This window comes from Gymnoscopelus braueri (assembly GCF_963280865.1).
Source record: "Gymnoscopelus braueri genome assembly, chromosome: 16".
NCBI lineage: Eukaryota > Metazoa > Chordata > Actinopteri > Myctophiformes > Myctophidae > Gymnoscopelus > Gymnoscopelus braueri.
In genome coordinates this window covers 32,193,955-32,209,139 of record NC_137616.1, presented here as the reverse complement: position 1 = coordinate 32,209,139, position 15,185 = coordinate 32,193,955, and the positions used below count along the sequence as shown (strand labels likewise).

The following is a 15,185-nucleotide window of genomic DNA, read 5'->3' as shown; positions in this document are numbered from 1 at the left end:
CCCCCTTTTTTTTCTATAGTGCTGCGCCAGGCTCTCTCTCTCTCTCTCTCTCTGAGGGGAGTGACTCACTTACTGTATGGAAGCTATTTTTTTCTTTTTTTTTTTGCAGAATTCTCTGAAGAAACTAATTTATTTGAACATCATTTTTCTCTCCTCGCTTTTTTTCCTCTTTTTCCATTTTCCAAAATAACTGACTCCAATCTTTTAATCTAAGGGCTACCACTCCCTAGTTATCTGTGTCCTTAATTTCTGGGATTACGAATCATAGTTATAGCGTATTTCAGACTGTTCATAACTCTAACAACAATAGCAGATTCTACTAGCACAATGAGTCACTATTGAGCTAGCCTAAACAGCCACGGTTTCCAGTAATCATACTGGAGTAAATGTACAATGTCGGCTTCTGAAATGTACACTTAAGTAGAAGTAAAAGTATTGAAAACTGGAACCACTCTAGTGAGATACAAAATGGGACCCTCAAAATGTACTCAAGTAGAACACTTGAGTAAATGTACTTCGTGACCTTGGCTTCCACCACTGAACCCCGTGCAGGCGGTTATCTTCCTTGTTTAAATTCCTAAGCAGGACAAAATCTCTAAACAAAATGCTTACGGAGCAGATTACACTATCCACTGACATGTACTTGGGTCAAAGTACCAAAAACAAAAAATGGTATCGGAGTGGAGTGAGACACCAACGTGAGAAGTGTTTACAGTAATAGGCAGCCTGTCCCCATTCACAATTTCTCAGATTTAACATGCACAAGTTTCCCTTTGAAAATAGCAGATCCACAAGCACGAAGTGCTTGAGATGAAATAGCTTGTGAGCTTATAGATCGGCAATTTCCAAATGGCTGAGCTGTATGCAGGGCTGAAGTGGTTCTGCAGCAATTATCTACCACTTCAAAGTAAACAGTTACCAACGTTCTCAAGGTGTTTTGCAGGGGCAGAAGCACACTGTCTGCCTCTGAGATGTATGCAGTGGAAGTAAAAATACAGATAGCTGTAAGGGCTTTTTAAAGTAACAATACCTCAAGACTGTACTTAAGCACAAACCTGGACCTCAGGAAGAATAGTCTCCACTAAGGTGTAGACTAGTGGATGCTCCTTAAAAAAACAACAACAAACAAACAGACAGGACTTACAGAGGCCTTCATTCATTCGGATGACGTACATATAACATACATATAAAGACAACATATATGACACACTGTAGTACTATTTAGGGGGCAACCCTAGGCTGCAGAGCCAGCCGTTCACGTCACCTCGCTCGGATGCTGGAGCTAAACATAACGTGCATGTAACCTGTAGTATTTTTGGGGTCGCCCCTTAGCGGCAGTCTCAGCTTAAACATAATATAACCTGTAGTATTTTCTTAGCCGCAGTCTCAGCTTTCACATAATATAACCTGTAGTATTTTCTTAGCCGCAGTCTCAGCTTTCACATAATATAACCTGTAGTATTTTCTTAGCCGCAGTCTCAGCTTTCACATAATATAACCTGTAGTATTTTCTTAGCCGCAGTCTCAGCTTTCACATAATATAACCTGTAGTATTTTCTTAGCCGCAGTCTCAGCTTTCACATAATATAACCTGTAGTATTTTCTTAGCCGCAGTCTCAGCTTTCACATAATATAACCTGTAGTATTTTCTTAGCCGCAGTCTCAGCTTTCACATAATATAACCTGTAGTATTTTCTTAGCCGCAGTCTCAGCTTTCACATAATATAACCTGTAGTATTTTCTTAGCCGCAGTCTCAGCTTTCACATAATATAACCTGTAGTATTTTCTTAGCCGCAGTCTCAGCTTTCACATAATATAACCTAACGACACATAACGTACACAACTTAGTCTACACGCTATCTTCTCCCATGTACCCGGCGTGGTTTGCGGTTTAGAGATCCTAGTAAAGGCCACTTAGTGTATTGTCTCAGTAAACTGTTGGATCATAGAATACAGAGAGACAGTGTAGTGTCTCAGTAAACCATAGGATCATAAAGTACACTGAGACAGTGTGGTTTATCAGTAAACTATAGGACCACAGACCACAGAGAAACAGTGTAGTGTCTCAGTAAACTATAGGACCACAGAATGCAGAGAAACAGTGTAGTGTCTCAGTAAACTATTGGACCACAGAATACAGAGAAACAGTGTAGTGTCTCAGTAAACTATTGGACCACAGAATACAGAGAAACAGTGTAGTGTCTCAGTAAACTATAGGACCACAGAATACAGAGAAACAGTGTAGTGTCTCAGTGAACTATTGGACCACAGAATACAGAGAAACAGTGTAGTGTCTCAGTAAACTATTAGTACATTATGACAATTGTACGGATATATTCATGCAGGCACACAGACAAACCCCCTACATCTAGTGTAAAACTAATATTAGATAATTTCACCCGCACCGAAAACCAAAGCGTGAAAAAGTGGTATTTCGAGGTACAACAAAAATAAATCCATATATTTATATATATAGCCATGCATTGCTCGAACACCCAAGTTGAATCGTGGGTTATTCTGGAGGCCTTGACATGAATATATATATAAATAAAGACAAATAACTGATAGTAACAGCTGATAGTTAAACATCCGTGTAAAAAAACGTCGGGGTGTCTCCGGTGGTCTCATAAACATATACAGAGACAGTTGCTGGGAGGATCAACTCGGTCCACCCAGCCACGCTAACAGGACATCATGGGGTATAGGAAGTACAGAGCCTAAGTATTAAACACAAAGGTCATTCAATCTGCTGTTCAGTGGTGACTTCACATGTATGCAATCATATTTACACATTGTCTTTAATAATTGACCTAAATTTGGTATAATACAATTCACATATAGCACCGCGTGTACCCTTCCTGGGGCCCCAAGGAATTGTAGCACATAGTGTATGGGCGAATTGTTATTTGGATCTTATGGATCCAGCGGTCGTCTGGACTGGACAGGGTCACGGTCGGGGTCACCAGCTGATGTGCCGTGACAGACCTGTCACTCTTGGTTCAATAAACCCTAAAGTCCAGTTTATAGACGACATACACAGAAATTACCTTTTACATGCGCAAGGCATCTTTATTGACAAACAAGGGAGATTCCCTCTATACTATGTGAATAAAAGAACAGCAAATTAATGATATTAAAACAATACGACCTGATATATCACGAAGGCAATTCGCTCCACATCTAAGTCTGCATGCAAACAAGCGCTCGGTTGAGCGCCTGGAGAATTCTGAAGTTCTTATCTATTACATTCAGTATATCAACGCTGTGGCTATCAAGGCCTGTCTTCTGACTGCACTCTATAAAGTAAAGGTTGACGGCCCAAGGTTCCACAATGGACCATCAGCTAGAAGAAGTTAATAGATATTCTTTATTCTATTTTCTTTATTTGGATCCACATTAGCTTCCACAAAATGGTCGTTAGTCTTCCTGGCGTCCATTCAATCAATGGATATTGATTGTATTAACTTGGGTCCAGTGTTTACAGTATATCGCCATTTGTGTGTGTTTTTAGGTTTCATCTGAAGTCAACTTAGCCTTCTAGTCATTTCAAGAACGTCAGATTTGTTATTGTTGTCAAATTGAAACTGTCCACTCCACATATCGTGTGCAAAGTTTTCTCATATTGGGAGCAATTTTCCTCCAGCTCAGTCACAGATGAATGACTGTGGAAATACAGAGTTATTTCCGCCAGCCGCTGCGAGCTGTGAAAAAAAATTGCTGTGCATAGAGCTAGCTCAGCAAGGCGTGAGGAAGGGCCTCAGTTAGCATCTTGTCTGTCAGTGGTGTGTTTTGTTTACCACAGCAGACCGTATCTCATCCTGTGGTTTCATGGACAGATAAGCAGGAATTACTGTCTGGTGCTGTACTGGGGCCCTGGCTGAAGTGTTTGTTTGTGTGTGTGTGTGTGTGGGTGTTTCCATTTGTGTGTCGCCCCAGTGCTACGTGTGTGTGTGTGGGGGGGGGGGGTGTGTGTGACACACCGCAGTGTGTGTGTGTGTGTGTGTGGGGGGTGCAGAACCTTTGCCAGATCAGTGTTGCAGCTAGAAAGGATCTATCATAACAAAGATGTTTAAGTGCTGTGTTTAATGCCCTAGCTAGCCAATTACATGGCATGCCAGAACAAATGTTAGAAATGTATTAAAACTTTTTTTTAAAATCTATTTTAAATACGAAATAGTTTATTAATCATTAGCTCTACATACTCTTCATCCTGTGGCTCTGCAGGAGGCTAGCCGCCTGTTAGAGGGTCAATCTGTTTGTGTGTTTGTCTGTGTCCAGAGCTAATCTGGCAAACCGCTCGGGACCGATCGGCGGCACATCTCTTGTGCACGGCACACTGCCAGTAGGCCAATTTTATTACAGAAGGGGATCTGATAGGGCTGAAAACGTGCCCAAATTTGGAGTCGTACTGTACATCATAGATAGTGTACTGTATGTATGTCTTAGACGACTTAGTCATAGGTTGGCCACACGAAGTTCGAGATCCACATCATTTTCTTCTCACCATTACAAGTTCTGAAAATGTATTGACATGCTGTTTATTTATTGTGCTAGTTGTTAATGTGATACCACGCTATAACAACAATCCATAGGGCTGCACGATTATGGCCAAAATGATTATCACAATAATTTTTTATCAATATTGAGATCACAATTATTTTATAATAAATTGATATAAAGTGATATTTTTTATCACGATTGTTGATTAAGTACAAACGTAACTGCTTTCACATTCATGTTGAGCTACTGTACATTCCTGCTAATGTATACATTTTTAAATCAAAATAAAATTGGTCCTCCTTAGTCAATACCAAAACTTAACACTAAATTAAATCATCAAAGCACTGCTTTCACTTTTAGATTGTGCTACATTCCTGCTAATTAACGTGCAGACTTAAATACTGTTTGTATCACATCAGTGCATCTCCTATAAGCAAAATTATAAAAATCTTTCACATCATTCATTATACCTGCATGATGGATGTGAATAAAAGTATTGAACCTCACTAGTTGATGTTTTGTAACATTGGCTGGTAAACGGCACAAATCGGTACATTTTAACTGATGCAGTTCATCGTACGATGGTGTTGCGTGCCAAAAACTAGCCGATCTGCAAGCTCACAATGCGTCTCAAGCTTTATTTGCTAATTTTGGTGCACAACACCGTCACAACAAAGTATAAATAAACACATTAGCCAGCGGAGAGGGAGGGTGCCTCCTTGCTTGTAGGGAGAGGTAACGCACGGATTGGAAGACTGAATACAGAACTTTCTTCCGCATTCACATAACTGATTCATAGATTATGAACATGGCTGTGAATGTGTGTGGGAATCTCCCGCATTATAATCCCCATTCCCCACACTGACATTCTGGCCCTGAAGGCAGTAGTTTTAGGGAGCATTTGATTTGCATTGTTCTATGGGCGGAGCACACATTTTAAATGTCAATAATTAATCGGACGATCATGTTAATTTATTTGTTTGAAGCCGAGTTCTGTAAGATTTACACTCTTCAGCCTGAAAAGCATAAAGATCCAACAGTAAAGTCTAATCTGTCAGCTAGGCTGGCAGTCTCTCGCTCTCTCCTCTTACTCTCATCCCGTCTCTTTGTAAAGTCTAATTTAATAAGTGAGTTGTTTTGGATGTGGGGTAATGAAAGCTAAGACCGTTCAGTTCAGGCCCTGGCTGCCTGTGGTATTGTGGGCCAACTCTGATCTTAGACAGAGAGAGAGAGAGACACACACACACCCGCACACTCACTCAGGCAGGTTTTATAGTAGTTGTTGTTATACACTGTTTTCTCAGTGCAGCTTAGTGCTGACCTCGCTGTAACCCCATCCTTCACCCTTACTACAATGTTCCTCCTCTGAATATACTGTAGCTATCAGTTTTGTTGAAGGAGCACTTTGCCCATTTTCAACCTTATCTTAATATAATTGGTCCTTACTCCCTAATGCTCATTATAAGATGGCACCATTTATACTCACTCTGCATCTCATTTGTGGGCTATGGACAGTTCAGAAACCTGCCTATGGATTCCATGCTAACAGAAACTACTGCTTTCTCTTACTGGAAAGTTAGTATGCTGAAATATTTATTTATTTTGTTGTATCCGCAAGGCCGAAAGGCATGGCCAAGCGGCAAGCCCGAGACTATGTTTGCACCCTGTCCGTCCATCCGTCTGTCTATGATCAGGTAATCTCCGGTGCGGTTGGCTTGATCGCAGCGAAACTGTGCACACACACTCCCTGGATGCCAGAGCAGAATCTCTGCCCCAAATGTTTCACATGGGCCTGTTAAAGCGCCACAAGAAGGCTGCTTTTTGCAAAACTTTTTTTTTTACAGTACTCCTACAGATTTTGTCCAAACATCACGCAAATTGGTACACAGTATATCTCTATAGTCATTAAACGAAAAAAATGATTTTTCATATTCCATCCTGATTGGCTAAGATTGGCTTCCAAAGTCTGCAGTAGTGCTCAGTTTTGTACAAAATGCCTCAAATCATGAACACAGCGTGCTATTTGCGTGAAATTGTACATGCACATTCTCACTATTCCAAGGAAGAAATGCCACTTAAAAATGTTCAAATCAGCCTCATGGTGGCGCTATAACAGGCCAATTCAGGTTTTTACCTATAACTGCACCGATCTGTGTAAAAATGAGAATGCGCAAAGGAAAAACTTTGCCCTGAATTTTTCACATCTGCCTTTCATAGCGCCACCAGGAGGCCGACTTATGTAAAACACATTTTTGGATATTACTCCATCAGATTTTATCCAAATGTCACGCAAATCGGTACACATGATCTCTCTAGTCATGTGATCTACATACATAAAATAAAAAATGTAATCTACATGCATAAAATAAAAAATGTAATACAATTTCAGCCCGCTTGGAGTGTGTGAGACCTTGCATGAATGGGTGCATGCATGTATTTCAATAAAGAGACAGAGCTACATTCCACACAGTTTGTCAGTTAACAGTTGGGTTAGGACAGGTATGTGTTAATGTCATGTGTTAAAGAGCAGCCCAGTTAGGAGACAGCAAACCTCCACTCTGTCCTATTATTCCACAAACAGTAGACTTATTTATAGAAGCTGCCCAGCCTGTTGTGTTGTACTGTAAGCAGGCATACTCAGAAATATATAGTCATAGACTGTCTGTGTGCATAGCATGAAATCACCCATCTCAGTTACTGAGGGTTGTTCAAGCTGTGTGTAAATCTGTCAAGATCATGACATTTTAGTGGACGATTAATTGTCATACAAATAATTGTGAATAATTTAATTGGGTTTTTGGCGCTGAACATGTCAATTACCATGTGTTTTTAAGCCTTGTAAACTAAGATTGCAGATATGAGGGCAGATGTGACACAAGCTTTTTACTGAAATATACAAAGAAATGACTGACAATTGTATACTTTATAAAAAAAATAAAAATATAGCCAGTCTACAAGCTCGCAATTTCTTTGCCCATTTCTTTCTTTGCAAAAAACCTTTCCCCCAAACACCACGTTGAAAGAGGTTCAAAGAGCATGATGGACAACATGGAAATAATGATGGAAAATTACATTTCTCTTAATGTCATCCAGATGTTTTATACAGATGAATGGAAATTATTCTAATGATTATGCTAAATAATTGCAATTAGCTCAAATAATTGCAATTATGTAATAAATGTGGCAGGCCTAGCTGTGTGAGTGTGGTTTGTTGGTCAAAATATATATATATATATATATAATATCTGACCCATGACAAAGCTTCCATGGGGCATTGGGGCCTCATGTCTGTGTCCAGCCCAAACACAGCTTGCCCCTGAGCCCCAGCAGTGTTATGAACACGAGCCTGATCCAAACCTAAATCTCAACTAAAAAAATATAAATTTGAATGAAGTTTCAACGATTCAACAATTACAATTCATGCATTTAGAAAATACATGTAAGGTGGCCAGTGCACTGCACATTGTATGATATTGGCCATCTTGATGTCTATACCACACAACATTTCCACATCATTGCATAAACATGGCAGAATCTTTCTTAGTAAGCATCTCGTCAAGGAGGCTCAAGGACAGCCATCCATGTTCTGGCAATGTCAGGAATGTTCCTGCAGTGTGGCTGGTGCTATGATGATTTTCAATGTGCTATTATTATTGTGAGGCTAGTCAGGCTACTATTGCTAATGCCATGTCACATTTTGTGCTCATGTGGATTCAAAAAGTGGAGTTCTGTCAAGTGCAGGTGTTAATTGGGAACACAAATACAAAATTAGAACAAAACTAGAAAAGTGCTCCTCGGAGCACAGGTCTCCGCCAGGTCAGGTAGGTTATTGTGGCCTCCTGGTGGCGCTATAATAGGCCAAAGTGAAAAGGGTGCCATTTCTTCTTAGGCCTTGCACGGCAATCGGACACTGCATTCATGATTTGAAGCATTTTGTTCAAAAATTTGTTTTGCTAAATTAGACCTGCTGGTGGCGCTATAACAGGCCAATGTTAAAAGGGTGGCATTTGCTCCTCAACATAGTGTGAATGTGCGTCCAAAGTTTGACCGCAATCGGATGCTCCGTTCATGATTTGCGGCATTTTGTTCAAAACAAGGCACTACTGCAAACTTTAGATGTCAATCTTAGCCAATCAGGATGGAATATGAAAAATCAAACACATCCGTCTTGATCACATGACTGTAGAGATCATGTGTACCGATTTGCGTGACATTTCGATAAAATCGGAAGGAGTAATATAAAAAAATGTGTTTTACATAAGTCGGCCTCCTGGTGGCGCTATAAAAGGCAGATGTAAAAAATGCAGGGCAAAGGTTTTTCCTTGACCTCTAGGGAGTGCGCTTACAAAGTTTTACACAGATCGGTGCAGTTATAGGTCAAAACACAAATCGGTCTGTTATAGCGCCACCATGAGGCTGATTTGAACATTTTCAAGTGGTATTTCTTCCTCGGCCTAGTGGGAATGTGCGTGTGAAATCTCACGGAAATCGCAAGCTGCGTTCATGATTTGAGGCATTTTGTTGAAAACTGAGCAATCCTGCAAACTTTGGAAGCCAACCTTAGCCAATCAGGATGAAATATGGAAAATTGGACAGATCCGTGTTGATCACATGACTATAGAGATACTGTGTACTGATTTGCGTGATGTTTGGATAAAATCTGTAGGAGTACTGTCAAGAAATGTGTTTTGCAAAAAGCGGCCTCCTGGTGGCGCTATAAAAGGCTAATTTGAAAAATTTGGGGCAGAGGTTCTGCTCTGGCATCCAGGGAGTGTGTGTGCACAGTTTCGCTGCGATCAAGCCAACGGTGCCGGAGATTAGCTGTACACAAAATGACAGAATGACGGACACACGGACACACGGACGGACACACACACACACACACGGACGGACGGACAGGGGGCAAAACATACTCTCTCGCCATGCCTTTCGGCCTGGCGGAGTGTCAGAGAGTGTCTGTCCGCTCTAGTGAATACGCTCTAGTGAATACAGTATAGGTGAGTCAATATATGGTTTAACCTCCAAAAAATGTATAGAAAAGGTTTTTCAATGGATTCTGGTAGTATTGGGCATACTACAGTAAGTAACATACTAAAAGTCTACCAAAATATACTCCCCAGAAAGCCGCCATTTTCAAGATGGCGTCCCAGATATCTGCGGGGAGCTTAAAATGGCTATATCTCAAATGGAAAAAATGTCCTAGTTATTTACCTTTAAATGCATGTTGACCCAACAGGTATTCATCATGCATCAACTAATATATGTAGAGTTTCTCTCTCATGAGGCCAAAATGGAGGGAGGGACCAAGGATGGTAGACTGAGTTTTGTTGAATGAAGACCAATGTGTGGATTCACTGGCGTAGCTATTCATTCATTCACATGGCTGAATCACTTCTGTGTTGTGTGCTGTGTTTAGTCTAGTTTCATAAGATTTAGATCTCTGCTCATTCAAATTTTCTATAGCCTATGTATTAAGAATAAATAAATATTTATTTAATACTGGTCTTATCACAGAGACTAAACTAGGTATCGTAACAAAGACAGTCCTCGTTTGTTAGCCTTTCAGCCTGACTGGGAACCCATTGTAACACTGCACACATATCTCATCACCCAGAAACGGATTTGGAAAATCACTTTGTAAATCAAGTTTGTGTATTTTTGTCTGAGGTCAGATAATGAACCAAGACAAATGATGATGTGACATTGCCTCGACACTTTTTCAACGTGCAGATATATATCCAGTATTGTTGATGAAAGTGAGATACTGCTGCTGAATGAAGACGTTAGAGAGAGAGAGCGTGTGTGTGTATTTGCACGGGTGTGTAACTGCAGTGGGACCCTTTCCAGACTCTACCAGGGCAGCCTGCCCGTATAATTGCATTTGTTTTAGACTTTTGGGGCAAAGTCAAGGGAAAGGCTGTTCCCAGGCTTCCATATACTGTAGTTTAGACGTAGGCTAGTCCAATATATCGGATTGTCCGACATATTGGGCCAATATTTGCATTTATTTTGTAAATTGTAAATTATGCACATTGTTGAAAAATATTAAATATTTGTATCCGTTGAATTCAAATTTCTTTCACATAAAAAAAGTCAGATTTGTGGAAGACTCAATTCTCCTGCTTATATCAGTATCGAATCTATCGATAAGCCTGATGTGTACTTTAACAACGCTTCGCATCCACAACGTGTTGTGAGCTTGTACAGTAGATCAGCTGTTTTTGTCTCGCGACACCATTGTACGATAACGTATAAAGCAGGCTTAACCACTTGAACCCTAGGGTTCATATTGTAGTCATATCAGAATAGGTCAACATTGAGCGAACATAGAGGATCTGCAATCTCACAGTATGTCGCAACGCAATGTGTAGTGAGCTTGTATATCGGCTATTTTCATGAAGAGATTTGTTGTAGGGGGGGGGACCTCTGGGGAACCCCGGTCAAAGAAGTAGAGCGTGAAGTGTGTAATGTTGTTCAACATGTCTTAGATCAAGTTTGTGTGGAGCTTATGATTCGAGCTTACAAAGGCTTTTCTCTCCTCCCCTTCCATGTCTCTAACAGAGGTGGTGGTGGAGTACGAGTACGAGGGTCTCCACGAGGACGAGCTGACGCTGCGCCTGGGTGACATAATCAAGAACGTGCGGCGCATCGAGGAGGAGGGATGGATGGAGGGAGACCTCAACGGGAAGAGGGGACTGTTTCCAGACAATTTCGTCAAGGTGAGAGCCCTGTGGTCTAAGGGACTTCCTAATCCTGATTCCAAGTCCACTGCCAATGGAAACGCAAACGATAAGCGTTCACACACGTCTCTGTTGCGGTGCGACGCTCGCTCATTAAGCCTCAGAATGACTGGCGAAAAGAGTCTTAAGAAGTCACTTAAGGACACGCTACTCCTAGTTTACCTCTTTGAAACCACAGCCCTGTCACGCTCATTGAGGACAAATGCCACATTGTCACACCACTTACTGGATTTCATATCATATCCACAGTCATAATGGAGTTAGCTTGTGTAGGGCTGACCCTGTCCAATCTCCACTCATTATGCTGTTGTTAGTTCATATAATGCCAATACAGGTAATCTCATTTAAACTATGAGGATAATCCTACATAAAGTAGTCCATGGCCCTGAGCTTCACAAGCAGGCTACAAAGGGAATGAGTTTCATATCTAATTTGATTGAAAGATTCAGAATGGGAAGCTGATTAATCTTAGGTTTCAGATTGGGAAAATTATTAGATTAGATTTGTGATTGGGGAGATAATTTATATTAGATTTCACGTTGGGAAGATGAATTGTTTCAATTAAATAAATGTAATTTTTAATATAATCTTTAACTGGTACATTTTGCACACTAACCATTCCACGTTTTTGTCAACTTCTCGAAACACTATTAAATACACTTTTTTTGCGAGTGTCTGCTAAAATGACATAGGCGTGTAAATGTCACGGAAATGTATTTATTTCTGTAGTTTTTACAGTTAATAGATACTGTTTCCAAAATATCCTTGGCTGCCAAGACCCTGCAGCATTCTGTTTTGAGCGTCTTTTTTGTATAGACAAATATCCTTAAAATATGATCAAGATCAAGCTAATCCCACGCCTCGCCACTAGTACGAAATGGTACACATTTCCAGTCTCCTAAGTCTGACGTCAGATCATTGTTGCTAGATTTTACGAGTGTGTTGCTGACACAGAAGTCTCGAACTAAGATAATTTCTTCCTGATTTGTCTGTCTGAAAAACTATTTGAATGTTATCTTAATCTATGTGACCATGGTGCAAAAGAATCGATCACTTTTCCCATTACCCGAATAATGTTTTGGGCGGACTTTATACTTGATTTTATTACCTTAGTAAACCTTTTCATAAACACTTTGTTTTCAATCGCAAGTTTAAAGTATTTTTTTAAATCATCATCATATGCGTTAAGTAAATGATGTTCCCATTCATTTAAAATTAATGATAAAGTAGGGAATGTTTCTAGGGTTTCTACTGGTTCTACCGAGTGAAGACCCGCCCTCGCTGCGGTTGCAGCCATTAGCATTAATTTCCGTTAGCATTTCGGACCGGATATAGAAAGATGGCTGAAAAATAGGCTTCATTTACGGTCTATAGAAACCAATGGCGTCACTTTGTCCATTAATTCATACGGTCTATGATCACAGTGTTACAGCATTTATGACCATCAGTGGTGAGCATAACTCCTCAGTCTCGTTTCAGTTCCCCTGCAATGAACAGAACATTTTCTATGGGCTAACTTTCCTGCCTGGCCCAGTTGCAGTGCTTATGGTTCTTGGCCTGTTCTTCAGCACCAGCCTGTGGTGGAACTACACAGGGTGTTGCAACCGTGAGAAACAATGCTGCAAATGTGAATGGTGCTGCAAACGACAATGCGAATGGGAAGACTGCACAATCTTCATTCGTGCCAGTGTACTCCCTTTAATGTGGCTGTGCGCAGCACTGCTAGATGGCACCTTTTATGAGGGTGCTGCCAGCAGTCTGACATTTAACACATTGGCTGCCAAAGACGCATACTGTATCTGCGTTCTATTTAATTTCTCGCCTGGCTGCCAAAGACGCAGATCTGCGTTCTATTTAAAAAAAAAAAAAGACCAAGGAGATATGATATATCAAAGATTTAAACTCCTATCCACTTCATTGTTAACTTAAAACTTAAAAAATCTGTATCTCGGCTCCTGAGAATTTTTTTTTTCAATGGAAAATCTCTGGCAGTCTACAGCCAAAAATCTGAAATAATTCTGGCAGGAAATGAGTTAAACAGTAACTTAGCTATAACTCAGAGCTGAATTTAAAGTTTCAAAGTTAATCATTAGCCTACATTTTGATTTGGGTCCAAAGCCCTTTCCAGCTACCTTTTTTGCGTGCTAATTTATGTACAGGTCCTGGCTTAGCCAAAAATTCACTCCAAAATGTGTGGTTTAGTTTTCGGACACAGTGCTATACCACATATGGTTACCCATCAAATTCAGACATTACTTGTTGACAGACTTCTTTACAAAAAAAAAAAGTACAGCTACTCAAATGTATTTCTTAAGTAAATAAAAACTTTCTTACTGTCTACCACTGCTTTTATCCCTACTCCATTCTCCTTTCCGTACCACAAGAAATTGCATACACTGCATATTTATACGCTATACTAAAGTCCTTAGGAGGTCAGACCGATTTTGTTTGTTACACGTGGTAAGCCGTATCCTGGAAAGCCCGTCGGTAAGCAATGTTTCTCCCACTATATCGTGGAAACGATTGCTCTATAATAGGCCTGGTGTGAAATGGCAATTTAATAACGTTTGCTCATATACAGTTGATATGCGTTTTTGTCGATTCAAACTCACTTTTATATATAAAATAAAGGATACAATATGACATGCAGGAGGAGCGAGCGAGCAAGAGGGCAGGAATGTGAGTATTGGAATGTGGCTGTTGGAATTTAATAAACTCACAACCTACTTCTGGTCTCCTAAAGGGATGGACACCTATGTTATGCAGAAGCAGGAAGTTGAGCAAAATGTAGCAGTCTTGCTTTCTATTGATTTGTTTTTGACTGTACTGACAACAGAGCTACAAGGGGTGTCACCAAAAAGACTACTAAAATGAATGAGTCTTTTTCTCACTTGAGACTTATAGTTATTTAGACATATGCAATGCACAACATATATTTCACTCACATTTCACTTTGTAATACAGATTGCTATTACTTTCAATAGTTCTATATAGGTTATCACTCAATGATAAAGCTGGCATTAAACAACATGTTGAGTCTCTTCTCCTGGGATTTTGAGATGCTTGGATACACGTGGACCATGTTGTTTGTACACTCCCAGCCTCTGTTGTTTCCCGTAAGCCTCACCAGTCCACCTGGGACTCATAGAGGCTGCTCTGTGAAATCTGCTGTATCAGTGGAATACACTTAACCAGCTAATGCACCATGCAATAGAGCTGTTCTAGTCAGCTCAATCCATCACTTGTTCTACCTTCTCTTCTCGTCCAGCTTTCCCGTTTCAGTTTTTCTCTGTCCTGTGCATGTATGGATGGCTGATTGAAGCAGTCACACGTGAGTCAAACTAATTATTAGACTCTGAGCTGGGTGTGACTGCACTGCACACCTCTAGTGCATCGAGCTAATGGATGCACACAGGATACTGGCAAGGTCACAAATACACTGTACATGTCCATTCTATGGGAGTGAAGGGCTTAAGCTTCCTGTTGCGGCGAGTAAATGTGTTGCCAAGATCCTTTATATATTACCAAGATAGCCAATCCTACGCCTTGCCACTAGTACGAAATGGTACACATTTTTGGTCTCCCAAGTAGGTGCGGCCATCCTACGCGAGTACAGTTTGACGTCACATCTTGTGGCTGTCCTATGATCTCGTGGTAGATCCCGAAAGGGTGTGTTTTGATTTGATTTGATTTGATAATTTATGGTACAAATTCACCGAGGTGCACAGTACAGTATATATCAGGATATCACAAAAAGTCCAAGGACTTATTTCCGTTGAGGTCCCACATAAAAGATTACATCATGGTTTCTATCAACACACTTTGCCATTTTACCTTAACTAAATTAAATTCATTGCAACCACAGCACTCAACAACATAGACATTCATAAAAAACAAAGCACAATAGACCAATAAATAAATAAATAAATAAATATAACATTACA

General features: G+C 40.3%; 1 protein-coding gene across 2 annotated transcripts in view; it reads left to right on the top strand.

Annotated features, from left to right (window-relative positions):
* The window catches only part of cd2ap (CD2-associated protein), a gene marked incomplete at its 5' end in the record, with an annotated part of 75,224 nt that overhangs the window by 15,286 nt on the left and 44,753 nt on the right, over positions 1-15,185 (top strand). Inside the window, one exon of one of the 2 annotated variants that reach the window (XM_080452985.1) lies at positions 11,063-11,220. In XM_080452985.1, coding sequence (XP_080309111.1) covers positions 11,063-11,220 — 158 coding nt within the window. Of the gene's footprint in view, positions 1-11,049; positions 11,221-15,185 lie in introns of those variants that run through there. The other variant, XM_080452984.1, reaches the window with a different exon arrangement.